Here is a 13,695-nt window from a genome sequence, read left to right on the forward strand (position 1 = left end):
CTGCCTAAGAGGACTGAGGTGTGCACGGGGCAGAATCTTCAGGTCAATCCCTCTCAGTGGTCCCCACCTGGTGGCCCTCAACTTCCTTTGATGAGCAGTGACAGGTGCCAGCCTTTGGGGACATATAGTGGAGTGGGGCATAAAGAGCCCCTGCTGTAGAATCAGGGTTTCCTGGTTGTGGCAGAATAATGGCCCCCTAAGAGGTCCATGTCCTAATTCTGGGAAATCTGAATATGTTACTTTACATGACAAAAAGGACTCTGCAGATGTGATCTAGGACTTTGAGACGGGGAGAATGTCCTAGATTACCTGGGCCCAATCTATCCCACGAATGCTTGAAATCAGAGGACCTTTCCTGGCCGTGATCAGAGGGAGCCGTGACTATGGAAGCTGGGTCAGAGACATGGGACATCGCTGGCTTTGGAGAGGGCGGAAGGGGCCACAAGCTGAGGAATGCAGGTGCCTCTAGAAGCTGGAAAAGGCAAGGAAATGGATTCTTGCCTGGAACTTCCAAAAGGAACCCAGCCCTACTGACCCCTTGATTTTAGCCCAGTGGGCTTCAGGTTGGACTTCTGACCTCCTGAACTGCAAGATAACAAATCTGTGTTGTTTTAAGCCACCACGTTGGCGGTAATTTGCCACAGCAGCCATATAGGATACTAACACAGTGGTGTCTCCCACTCTGTGTGGGGTTCTGGCCGACTCTAACTCTGGATGCTGCTCACGGGGGCTCGTAGCCAAGCTCCGCCATCCCTGACTTTCCTCAACGGCACTGCCAGCTGACAGCCTGGCTTCCTATCGCAGCCGGAAGCAAAGTGCCCACGTTTCCACTGCTCTGTCTGCCTGCCAGCATCCTCTGGGCCCACGGGAGATGTCCCCTCCTGTTCCTAGGAATGAGACCATCCGTGCTTCGGCCTCAGGCCACGCCTCCAGAGAGCAGGACCCTCCCCTCCCACCGACTCAAGGCCGCAGATCAGCAGTGGATGTGGTCCTCTCCTCACTGGCTTTCCTTCCCTATGGGATGACTCCGTCAGCATAAACGTGTGCTGTGGCCTCTGTCCCCGCGTAGCTCCTGTCCGTGCCTGTCCTGCCCTCCTCAGAAGAACTCTCGCATTTCCTCTCCTCTCCTCTCTCCTGAACCCGATCCCCCCGGGGCCTCTGCCCCTCTCCCACCCCGACCAGCGGCCTCCACAGCCAGGTCCAACACCCGGACTCTGCTCCTCAAGACCCAGGAGCAGCATTTGGTGGTGATCACACAAGCTTCTTGAACTTTTGTTCACCGACTTCAGAGACCCACCTTCTGTCATCCTCTGTCCTGGGTGGAACAGTGTCCCTCAAAATCTACCTCCACTGGGAGCCTCAGAATGAAGCCTTATCTGGAAACAGGGTCTTTGTGGACATAATAAGTTAAATTAAGATGAGGTTGCACTGGAGTGGGTTGGGGGCTAATTCACTGACTGGTGTCTTTATAGGAAGAGAAAGCCGACACGCAGGGAGAAGCCCATGTGACAACGGAGGCAGCGGCTGGAGTGAGGTGTCTACATGCCAAGGAATGCCAACGATTGCTGGCAACCACCGGAAGCGGGAAGAGGCAGGAAGGACCCTCGCCTGGAGCCTTCAGAGGGAACACCGCCCTGCCAACACCTCGATCTGGGACTTCTGGTTTCCAGAACTAAGAGATTAAGAATTTCAGGATGGCAGCAGCAGGGCATTAAACCGAGGGAGGGGCCCTTCTGGGCACAGGGCCCTGGTGGCTGCACAGGTCACATGTGCACAGAGCTGGCCCTGCCACCAGCAGATCCGACTCAAGCCTCTGCTGTGCTAAAAACCCTGCGGTGGCTTCTCAGCAAAACCATAGTCCTCACCACATCTCCGTGTCCGCACGGGGCACCCCCATCCCCACCCGACTCCGGCCTGGCTCAGGCTGGTCCGGCCACGCTGGCCTCCGCGCATCCCTGTTCCCTACGCCCAGGCACCTGCACCTTGCTGGCCAGCTCTGCTGCCTCCACCTGTGGAGGACACATCTGCAACAGCCTAGGAGTCCCAGGCCGCTGTGGCGTCTAGTGTTTTCATGTCCCTTGGGCTGTCCCTGGTCCTTGCTAGCAATAGCCGTGTTCATCCTGAAGGTCGCAAGGGGCCTTCGCTGGGCTCCACCGCATCAGAGACGGGAGGACTTCATGGGGGGTGGGGGTGGAGGTGGGGAGCTCTGTGCAAACCACAGAGAGGAGGAGAAGCTCCCTCCTCCAAGGACCCCCGTGAGGCCCGCCCAGGAAGCCACGCAAAGCCATCCCCTCAGACTCACCTCTGTGCAGGTCGGGGCTCACGAGTGAGGCCCTGGGGCCAGAGGTAGTACTGCACCACGATGACCAGGGCCAGGTAGCAGGCGGCCAGGGTGCCTAGGATGCTAACACAGACGGTGCACAGCGTCAGGGGGCCTCCGCGGCGAGTGACCGCAGACACACGGGGACACCAGCCCCACCAGGGAGGGCCTGGAGCCACACAGAGTGGGGTCTGAGTGGCAGCTCTGCCCACACCAGCGAGGTGTAGGGCAAAGTTGTCACCGCTCTGAGCCTCCATGTCTTTATCTGTACGAGAGGGACAGCGGGAAGACCATTTCGAGCAGGGCCGTCCTCCGGCCCAGAGGTCAGCTTTGTTGCATTCCTGCCAACTGTTTCTCTGTTCCATTTCCAAGATGAGAAGTCTACTGTTGTTCACGACACAACAGGGAAAGGCATGTGGCAAACTTGTATGAATACGTTGCCAGACTTTATTTTTGCAAAAGCACACCTGAAGCCTTAGACCATAAAATGAAGAGGTCTGTGTGCGTCTGTGCCTCTCTCTCCGTGTCTGTGTGCACACGTGTGTGCATAAAAAGTCTGCGATAAATAACAGAGTCAGCAGCAGGCATGTCATCACGGGCGCTTTTCTTTTTGATCTATATTTTCTATCACACATACGGATTGCTCGTGTAATTTTTCATTTTCTCCCCCTTCTCCAAAGGGGAAGAGCAGTGCTGGCAGCTCCCCCATCCCAGGCAGACAGAAGTCCCAACGCAGACGTGGCGCGGGTGGGGACCCTGCCAGGCAGCACGTGCGGCCCGTACCTTGTGTATTTCTGGAACCCGATCTCCCGCGGCGTGGACAGCGGCAGGATGACCAGCACAGACAGCAGGGTCAGGGTGAAGCGCTGGTCCACGTACCAGGGCTGCGGGGCGGGCGGAGCGCCGGGCAGGAGGAAGTCACACACTGGCGGGAAGGGGGCAAAGGAACGGCCGTGAGCCCTGCACGGCCTCACCCAGTGGTCACAGCCTCGGCCACGGTCCCCGGCTCTAAGGCCCTGGGTGGGGTTCACCATGGGCATTAAGTCAGCCTCGTGACCCTGAAAGGATGGGATGACAAGTGTGATGGGGATGCTGTCACGTGCCACCCTGGAGGAAGGAGTCCCACCGCACAAACTCATTCAATAGACGTGTACAGAGCTCCTTCTGCCAGCGGGGCACAGCTCCGAGGGCTGGAACCCAGCGACGAGCAGAGACAAACGGCCCGCCCCCCAGCCCAGGCCCCTAGGCTCTTGTAAAGGATCCTTTCTGTTTCTGCTCAGGGGCTCACGGGGCGTTTGGGGTCGGGCCAGCGCCTGGCGTGGATTTTTGGTGCTGGGGAGAGGCGAGCTACTCTGCACCTGGGCCGCCGTCCTCTGTGGCAGCTGCACAATACATTTCCCCCCAACAGTGGCCTAGAGCAACCGCTATATTATTGCCACAAACTGCAGGTGAAGAAGTAGGGTAGGGCGGAGCTGGCCACTTCTCTCCACAGGGGAGCGGCTGTGGTCACTTGCGGGCATTTGGCTGGCGGGAGAGCCGGTCTGGAGGGTCCTCAACGGCTCCACCCACACCAGGCTCCTGGTGGGGACAACTGGGCTCAGTTGAGCCCTCCCTGCAGTCTCGGGGTCTCTCCGCAGGCTAGTCCATGGCAGCCAGGGACTCCTGGAGACCAAGGTGGAAGCTGCCTGTCCTCTAAAAGACATGGCCTGGAACTGGCACGGTGTCACATCTGCCAAACTCTGCTGGGTCAGCCATCACAGAGCTCACGTTGATTCAAGGGGAGGGAACACAGACCCCATCAACCTCTCAGTGGAAGGAACAGCAAAGAACTTGAGATCATTTTTATTCCGCGACAGTAAGATGGAGAATTTGGAGTTGATATAAGAGGTAAGACAGATTGAGGAGGGGAGAGCAAAGGAGAGACAGCAAGACAGCTTGAGGCTGGAAGCACGTGGGGTGAGGGGTTTCCCACGGCCCCGCCAGGGGTGGGAGGTGCTGAGAGCGGGGTCTTGGTCCACGTTGGGGGGCTGGCACTGTGGTAACCTAACTCCTCTTTGTTCTCACCAAATACTCAATGAAGCCAGCCATGCAAGAAACACATGCTTTATGAGAATGGCTTGTTTCTACTGAAATGACGCAAGGGAAGAGTTGCACATTGAGGGTGTTGTACACAGGCACCCAGGTGGGAGGGTGAAGCAGACGTTCTGGGCCAGAGATGCCAAGAGAACGCATGCACCCCAAGGTGCACAGAGATCTCCATGAGTGCCAGGCCCCATGCAGCATGGGATGGGCTGCAAGCCCTGCTTACCCATCTGGATCTCCTGCAGCAGGAAACCCCAGCTCTGACATCACAGCTACATCCGCTCCTTCCTGAACCCGCACTTTCTAGAACATTCCTTGATACTCAGCACCAGTCACTTATAGTCAAGTCATTTGTACCCAACAAATGCAAGGACACCCCTAAGCACCCAGACTCTATCTAACCCTCCTCCTGAGCTTGGACTTGCCTACAGAAAGACACATCCCCAAATACCTAACCAGACACACAAACAATGCTCTCTCCACCCTAGTCCATCCACTCCGAGCCGGGTGGCCTGTACCCTAACCAATGTTCTGATCACTCCAGGCACTCAACTACTGAGCCTGCACACAGCCTCAGAATCCTTCTCAACACAGCAACACTACCAAATGACCAGAGTGGAAACGTGACATGACCTCTGCTTGCCACTGGCTGGCAGGGTGTTTTTCACCCATTTACCCACCGGGAGATTCAGATTTACCAACCTTGATGCTTTTGGGAATAAGAGTGCTTCCCAAGATGTAGAAACCTTTTATGTCAATATCCCAACACCAGGGGACTTTCCATTCATGGTTCAAGAGACAGAGAGAACAAACAAAAGGATAACAAGATGGTAGATGGAAATCCAACCGTACCAATAATGACATCCCAGTTAGATGTCTAAACATTCCAATTAAAAGTCTGAGATTGTCAAGATGGTAAAAAAGCAAGACCTGACCATATGCTGTGTACAAGAAATGCATTTTGAAATCCCAAGCTGCACTTGGGTTCAGAGTAAAAGAGTGGAAAGAGGAATATTGCACAAACACTCATCGTAAGGAAGCTGAGTGGCTGGACTCACAGCAGAGAAGGTCGATTGCATGACAAAGTATCAGCAGAGACAGAAAGCGGCGTCTCACAACAATCAGAGGGTGATTCACAGAGGCGTGTGCCTAACAACAGAGCTTCAAAAACCATGAGGCAAAATGGACAGAATTAACAGGCAAAATAGACAAGTCTGCAATCATAGTTGGAGATTTTAACATCCCCTCTCTCAGAAACTGATAGAAAAACGAGACCAAAAAAAAAAAAAAGAAAAATCGGTAAGGCTGTGGAAGATCTGATCAAAGCTGTGGACCACCATGACCTGATGGAGAGTTCTGGAACACTGCGCCCAACAACTGCAGAATATACATCCTTTACAAGCATGTGGAATGCTCACCAAGACAGACCATGTGGCGGCTGTGGAGTGAGTCTCAAAGGCCCAAAGATTGACATCACACTGACTATGAAATCTGATCATGATGCAATTAAGGTAGAAACCAAAAGGGTATCTACAAAACTCCCAAATAATTGGAAATTAAACTGCACAATTCTAAACATCCATGAGTCAAAGAAGAAATGACAGCAAATGTTTTGAATGGAACAAAAATGAAAATAGAACATATGAAAACTGGTCGGATGCAGCTAAAGTAGTGCTTAGAGGGAAATTGTTAGTTGGGGGACAAGAGGCCACAGGTGCATGGGGCTGAGTCTCTGATGCCCCCAGATTGCAGGCTTTATTGGTTCTCTCTCCGTAGGGGCGTCTTTGAGGGTGGCTCCATTCCCCATCTGTAAAAGGGGTTGACCCCACTAGGCATCCCAGCCTCAGCCCCCTTCTCTCTCTCTGACTCTCAATATGCTGGAATGACTAATCCAAGACTCCCTTCCCCATGGTGTTAGGAGCTCGTGGGTGGCCTCAGTCTCGGCTGTCCTGCCCGGGCCTAGCCCAGAGTCCATGTCCTGCTCATCAGCCAGGAGCCCCAGGGGTCATAAGGGGCTCTGCGCAGCTACTTACACTTCTCCAGCTGGTCCCCGATCACCCTGAGGAAGGCCACGGAGATCATGAGCAGGTTGACCATGAAGCAGGCCTCGCACAGCTTCCCCATGGCGGGGCCACACAGCCCTCCAACCACGCCCTGGTAGGTGGTCTGGCCGCTGGTGGAGGCTGCATAGCCCAGGATGACCAGCCCGCTGATCAGGAAGACCAAGGAAACCTGTGGAGCAGCACCATGGGGCCAGGGACGCCCACAGCCCGCCGCCCGAGCCAGCCACCCCTCGGGCCTCTGAGACCACTCTCCAGGGCCTCTCACCTGCAGAGGCCACGGCTGCCTACAGCCTGGGGGCCTCTAGCTGACCTGCCATTAGCCCCTCCCCTGCCCTGAAACCAGAGCTGCAGAGCAGGTGCATCCTGGAGGCCTTGCTGGCTGGAAGTCTCTGAGTCTGGGGTTCACACCATTCTGCCCCAGTGGGACAAATGAGGCATCAGAAACCCAGAAGAAACCACTGACCCAATATTTTTCCACTTTTATGTATTTTCTTATCTTGCTTCTTCTGCTCACTGTAACATTTGTGTGATCGGCGCACCAGGAGTTTATCCTGTTTTGGCTGGGTGCTCTTCCATTGTGTGGCTACCACCACAATCGGTGCATCCATTCCCCTGTTGACAGACATCTGGGCTGTTCTCAGTTTTTGGCTACTACAAATAAAGTGCCAAGCATTCTAGAGCAAGTCACTTTGAGGACGTACGTTTCATTGTCCTGGACACACACCTAGGATGGAAGTGCTGGGGTGTAGGGCAGACGTGTGTTTAACTCTATAAGAAATCGCCACACTGCTCTCTAAAGGGTCTGTGCCACTGGGCACTCCCCCATCCATGCAGTGAGCCCCGCTTCTCCACAGAGTTAAATGTTTTTGAGCCTCTCCAGGACTGATGGCTACCTGTCCGCAAGCTAGGCTTGGTCTCCAGGCCGAACTCCCCTCCCGCGTTCCTGTGGAGGAGAACAGTGCATGCTGGGAGACGCTCAGCCAGGAAGCCTGGGGCAGGCTGGGGCGGCGCTCTTCAGACGCCATGCCCCTGGACGAGCAGATTCGCTCTGTCTTACTCCAGAAGCCAGAACTAGAGCTGCCAAGAGGAGCGTCTCACTGAACCACGTAAGAGGAATTTGAAAGCTCCGAGTCAGAAGGAACACCACGTTCCCTCGGGCCATCCGACCTTTGCCCATGCCGGTTCCTCTGCCTGGAACGCCTCCCCCTCCACACCCCCTTCTTCCGGGGAACTCCTGCTCTTCTCCCCCTCCTCTTCCAGGTCACTTCCTGCAGAAAGCCTCCCCTGACACCTCACCCCCGAGGTGGGCTGCACCCTCTGTCTCAGGCTGATAGAATCGTGCCTTCATGGGGACACCTGTGCCTGCGGAGGGTTGAACGGTGGACCCCCAGGAGCTATGTCCACATCCTGACCTCCAGAACTCGTGAAAGTGACTTACTGGGAACGGTCTTTGCAGATGCAAATAGCAGAGATGTAATTAAATGAAAAAGGGTCTTTGCAGGTGCAATTAAGGACCTTGAGATGAGGTCATCCCGGATTATCTAAGTGAGCCCTAAATCCAATGACAAGTGGCCTTAAAGGACACAGCGGAGGAGAAGGCTGTGTGACCATGGGGCAGAGATGGAGGGACGTGGCCACAAGCCCGGGGACGCCTGGAGCCCCCAGGAGCTGGGAGAGGCAGGAAGGACCCCCGCCATGCCTCCAAGAGGGAGCACGGCCCTGTGACACCTGGGTTTCGGACTTCGGTGTCTAGCACCATGGGAGGGTAAGCTGCTGCTGTTTTACGCTGCCCAGGTTGTGGTCGGTTGGTCCAGCAGCCCCAGGACTCACACTTACGACTGTATACATATATGGGGCTCCAACGGCTCTCTCACTCGCCAGACTCTAAGCTCCATGAAGACCGGGATTGTGTCTTTCTTTGCTTATCATTTAGCCCTCGGACAAGTGCCTGGCACACAGCAGGCTCTTAGGCAATACTCGTGGACCAAAGGAAGGGCAGGGCGTGGGGTCAGAGGACCAGGGGGCCGTGTGCCTGAAGCACCCTGAGCCTCCGAGCTAAAGGGTCATGGAGACCTACAGCCCCACACCACCGCCCTCCCAGTGGTGGGAATGTTTCCATGCTCCCCTGCCCGCGTCGGGGCCCTGTAAAGGGGGCAGGGGCAGAGAGGAGAGGAGAGGCAGGAGGAGGGGGTTGCCGATTACTAGTCTGACCCCTTCCTCTGTCGGGGGTTTCCATTTATTCATGTTCGGGCGCCCTCAAGGCAGGGGTCTTTGGACTACCCCACACAAAGCGCAAGCCACGCCAGCAGCATCTCAGGCCCACCCAGACCTCCTGAATCAGCTTCTGCCTTTCTGCAAGGCACCCAGGAGATGCTGCACAAAGTCTGAGGAGCGGGGATCCATCTCTGCCTCAGGGCCTGCCTGCTATCATTGGCCTGACCACAATACGCCTCCCCACCACACACCCGCTGTACCATTAACCCTTTGTGGCTGGAGATGGAGCGTCTCCCTCACTGTCTGGAAGGGCAGCCTTTCTGCTGCACGAGTCCAAACAGCTAGGTTGCCCCTCACATGTACCTAGACAAGTTCTCCTGTTTCTTTCTTTCTTTTTTAAAGATTTTCTTTTTCCTTCTTCTCCCCAAAGCCCCCCGGTACATAGCTGTATATTTCAGTTGTGGGTCCTTCTCATTGGGGCATGTGGGATGCCGCCTCAGTGTGGCCTGATGAGCAGTGCCAGGTCTGTGCAAGTTCTCCCATTTCTGCTGGGGCTCCGCTCAGTGTCACCTCCTCAGAGAGGCCTTCTCTGACCACCCCGTGTCATGTTGTCCCGCCTTTCTGTCACATGACCCTCCTAGCACTACCCACCACAGGACTCCTTGTACTTGTCTGCACTCCCCATGAGAAGAGGCTTCCTGAGGACAGAGACCGCACTGTCTCAGCCATCCAACGCCAGAGCCGGCGCCCGGCCAGCACTCCAGGGGGCACGGGTTACACCGGACGCTACACAGGACGGGATTCGGCAGTTTCCAAAAGGACACAAAAGGCCCCATGGCCCACAAACAGTTACAACGCGGCCATTAGCAGCTGGCTGCCATAACAAAGCATTTGAGATCATGCCTGTCAAACAGCTTGCCCTACAACGCAGCGGTTCCTAGCAGCTTGAGGGAAAGGAATCTTTGCAAATTAAATGAAGCCCGGCTCCCCAGCGGCTCTGCTCCACTAAGGAGGCTCAGCCCCAGGACTGTCTGGGAAGGGAATTCAGGCTCGACCTGCGGCCAGCAGAAGTGGCCGAACCTGCAACACCGCAACACCGCAGAGGGCCTGGCCCAGCTCGATGTGAGGTGTCACAGCCAGTCCCGCTCCTGATCTCCTCTGCACACAGATTTAAGCTTTAGTTATCGAGCTGTGTCAGCTGGCCAGGCGGTTGCTCAGAGACGGCGCCTTCCCCGCTGAAATGCCAGGCTCCCTGGACCCAGGTGGCCCGTGAACGGCAGGGTTCTGCTGCGCCTCGGCCTCCCCTCGCCTCGACCTCCCCTCGCCTCGCTGTGCCAGACCTCAGCGACGTAGAGGCTGTCCCCTGCCTGGGCCTACAGTGGCCTTATCTTCTCCCCTCATGAGCTGAGCGGGACAGAAAGTCAAATCCCACACCCATAGTTTCTAAGACAGCAGCTCTGCAGAAGCATTGCCGAGACTCCTGCTGGCTCCTGTCCCAGGAGACCCCCAAAATGCTTCCCCAGGGTCTTACCAGCTCTATCAGGAAGGCGGGGGCCACCCCCCCTGCCTTGTGGAAGGCCCAGGGGAAGTTGAGCAGGCCGGCCCCCAGTGCGGATTTCAGGAGGATGAAGACGGCACCCAGGGAGGACAGACCGGGGCGGGCGGCCGCAGGGATGGGCTTTTCCGAGGGGCCTCTGCTTCCCGGGCTCTGTCCCTCCATGGCTGGAAGCAGCAGAGGGGCGAGAGGGGGAGCAGATTTCGCACTTTCTTATTCGAGAGCTGTGACAGGTCGCTCCCAGTGCAGTCAGAGCCCAGGCATCTGTCTCAATGTCCCCAAGCCACCTACCTCTTCCTGCGCCTCTGCTCCCATTGACCCCCTAACTTCTGGTCCTCACCCATTTCCCCTCAAGAAACGTTGCCCCTCCCCCTCTAGCTTCTACCCCTTTTGTCTTCACCTCCTGCCCTGCCACTCAACCCTAAGGCAGGCTGACCCTCCTCCTCATCCCCTCTCCTCTGACCTCCAACTCCTTCCTGCCCATCACCGCCCTCGGGCACCCTGCCCCAGCCCCCAGTCCTACCGCCGAATCCAGACTTCAAGGCGACAGACAGCCCTCGGCCGTCAGGGACAGGGGTGCTCACTCCAGGTGGTTCAGCTGCATTTTGGGGGCCTGGAGGGGTGGAAGAAAGAAGATTCGAGGTCTGCGAGGGTGAGTAAAGGAATCATGAATTAAGAGAGCCCTAGAGAGTGGGTATCCGGGTCATGTCCCAAGTCCTAGGGGGACAGGGACAAGTGGTCAGGACCACCTGTCCCAAGCACTTGCAGCTTCTGAGACTTCTGGCCTGAGACAGGGAGTCTTAAGACTCTGGGGGCGGGGCTTCCCGGCTGCCACCCAAGGGTTAGCGGAACCTCAGCAGGAGAGATCCAGGGGGCAGCCTGCCCCTGCTCTCACCACAGGGCCGGGGGTCAGTGTCTCCAAGTCCTCCTCCCTCGGATGCCTCTCTGAGGTCCCCAGTCTGAGGGTGGGCACGTGGACAGAGCTTGGAGCTCAGAGTCTGTCACTTGCCAACAGTGTGTGGCCTTGCCGAGCTTAGTTTCCCATCTGCAAAAGGGGGTCTGTACGCCCACCTTGCAGGGGGCTGCAGGGAGTTTAGACGCCTGCGTGCAAAGGCACAGGCAGTCAGCAGGGGCTTCACCGAGATGCTCCCCAAACTACGTGCACACGGGTCGGCTGGGGGTCTTGTTAAAATGCAGATTCCGACTCAGTCCATCTTGGGCCGGGCCGAGAGTCCACATTGCTCACAAGCTCCGGGGAGGCAGGCGCTGCTGGTCCCCGGACCACACTGAGTGGACACCGCCTCCCCGACCTGATACGTTGTCGGCTCAGACAGCAGAGTATCAGAAATGGTCCCATCCCAGAAAATGCAGGCCCATGAAGGTCAGATCTTGAATTCAGAGGTGGGTCTGTTTATTCCCGGCACCCGAGGCTGTGTTAAAACACGGAAGCTGCGCCCCAGCCCCATCCCCATTCCCAGCCCCAGCGTTGCTGATTCTGTAGGTCTGGGATGGGTCTGAGAATCTGCATGTCTAACCAGCTCCCAGGTGACGCTGAGGCTGCTGGTCCGAGGACCCCTCTAGAGAACAGCTGCTTTCAGTGAAACACCTTCAACGACCAGAACCTCCCCCATCAGACCTTACCTGTCGGACACCAGATGGGCCCCAACGGCTTCTTCTCCACGTGGTCTCCATCAGTCTGTCTCCTGACCGTGTCACCTCCTGCAGCAGGCTGCAAGTGGTGTTCAGTAAATGCTTGAGCTGCCGAGTGGCCAGCCTCTCAGCACGGGCCCAGGGGAAAGGGAGCCAGGATTGTGGCTGAGGAGCTCAGAGCTGGCCCACGTCTCGGGCAGTGTTCATGCCGCCACCGCGGCTCACTGTGAGCAGGGCCCTGCCGCAGGTGCCGGGCCTCACAGCCAACTCCAAGGGGTGTCACCATCATCCTCTGCACAGGGCAGGACCTGGGCTCAGGCAGGTGGAGCAAGTGGCTCAAAAACGTTACTGCTGGCAAGTGACAGGGCCCCGAGTGTGTGTCATCTCAAAGTCTGCCATGTCATGCTGCCTCCCCACCCCCACCCTGACTCTGACCCTGCCCTGGACAGGAGCTGCTGAGGGAATGAATGAGGGAGTGAATGAATGAAGACACGGATTCCTGAAAAGCGAGAAAAAGGACAGTGGCATGATTTCCCACATGTGTGAACCTCCCGTCTGCCATAACAAATCGCCACAGACTCGCTGGCTTAAAACAGCAGAAATGTCTTCTCTCCTGGTCTGGAGGCCAGAAGTCCGAAATCCAGGTGTCGCAGGGCCGTGCTCCCTCCGGAGGCTCCAGGGGAGGGTCCTTCCTGCCTCCTCCAGCTCCTGGGGGCTCCAGCTGTTCCTTGGTTTGTGGACATGTCCCTCCAGGCCCCATCATCACACAGCCTCTTCCTGTGTCTGTGTCCTCTCCTTTTCTTAAAAGGACATTGTCATTGGCTTTAGGCCCACTCAGATAATCCAGGGTATCTCATCTTGAGATCTTTAACTGAATTACACCTGCAAAGACCCTTTTTCCAAATCAGGTCACACGCACAGCCTCCAGAGCACAGGCATATCTTCTAGGTGCCACCATTCAGCACAATACACCCCATGTATCTGGGACCTGATTGTGTTCTCAATCATCTCATCAGACAGTCATTCAGCAAACACTACTGCATGCCGGGCCCTGGGGATTCAGAAGTGAAATAGAAGGTCTGTGCTCTGGAGGAGCGTGCAGACCGTGGACGATGAAGACTAGACAAATAACCCTGGTCCAACGGCAGAGGGAGTGGACCACGAGACTCCAGGAGGTCAGGGACATCTGGAGGGGCTCCCTGGGGAAGGTGAGGGGTCTGAGCCCCTTTGGTGAAGGGCAGGGGGATGTGGGGAGAGGCCTCAGGGGGTGGGGCGTTCCTGTGCCAAGACTCAGCCAGAGGGCCGAGCCAGTGCTCCTGGGCAGGCCTCGGGGTCCAGGGGTTCCCCAGGGAGAAACTGAGGTCTGGGCACCTGGGCAAGGCCTTGCTTTCTGCACCAGGGTTTAGCCCCCACCTCTGGACAGAGTGGGGTCATTAAAGCCCTGAGGATGGTGCGGGGCACGTGGGGTAGGGGCGCGGGGCGGCCTGGGTGGGTGGAGGGGCGCAGACTGAGCCCAGGCTCACCGGGTTAGGATCCACACGGCTCTCCCTCTCTCCCCCAGACCCACCCCGGGGGCAGTGAGAAGGAAGACAAGAGCCCTCACCAGCGGCTCAGCTTTGTACTGCTTAATCTCGGCTGGGGGAGCCGGGGGGCACCTCCCTGTCCCCGCCTGGGTCCCTCATTAGCTGCCCATTAACGTGCATGACTTAGAAATTGGCCACTGGGCTGTGAAATTCCACTCAATGGGAAAACCTCTTAATTCTGAGGGGCTTTGATATGCTCTCTGCCGGCCTCCCGGGGCGGGTGACCTT

At 56.8% G+C, this 13,695-nt stretch overlaps 1 protein-coding gene across 1 annotated transcript in view; it reads right to left on the reverse strand.

Moving 5' to 3' along the window:
• The window catches only part of SLC38A8 (solute carrier family 38 member 8), a 36,119-nt gene that overhangs the window by 16,321 nt on the left and 6,103 nt on the right, over nt 1-13,695 (reverse strand). Inside the window, exons 2-7 of the mRNA XM_070500712.1 lie at nt 11,876-11,963; nt 10,758-10,847; nt 10,211-10,401; nt 6,436-6,634; nt 3,104-3,245; nt 2,303-2,404 (exon numbers count right to left, since the gene is read on the reverse strand). Coding sequence (XP_070356813.1) covers nt 2,303-2,404; nt 3,104-3,245; nt 6,436-6,634; nt 10,211-10,399 — 632 coding nt within the window. The 5' untranslated portion in view covers nt 10,400-10,401; nt 10,758-10,847; nt 11,876-11,963. The remainder of the gene's footprint in view (nt 1-2,302; nt 2,405-3,103; nt 3,246-6,435; nt 6,635-10,210; nt 10,402-10,757; nt 10,848-11,875; nt 11,964-13,695) is intronic.

Source organism: Equus asinus, chromosome 28 (assembly GCF_041296235.1).
Source record: "Equus asinus isolate D_3611 breed Donkey chromosome 28, EquAss-T2T_v2, whole genome shotgun sequence".
Classification (NCBI taxonomy): domain Eukaryota; kingdom Metazoa; phylum Chordata; class Mammalia; order Perissodactyla; family Equidae; genus Equus; species Equus asinus.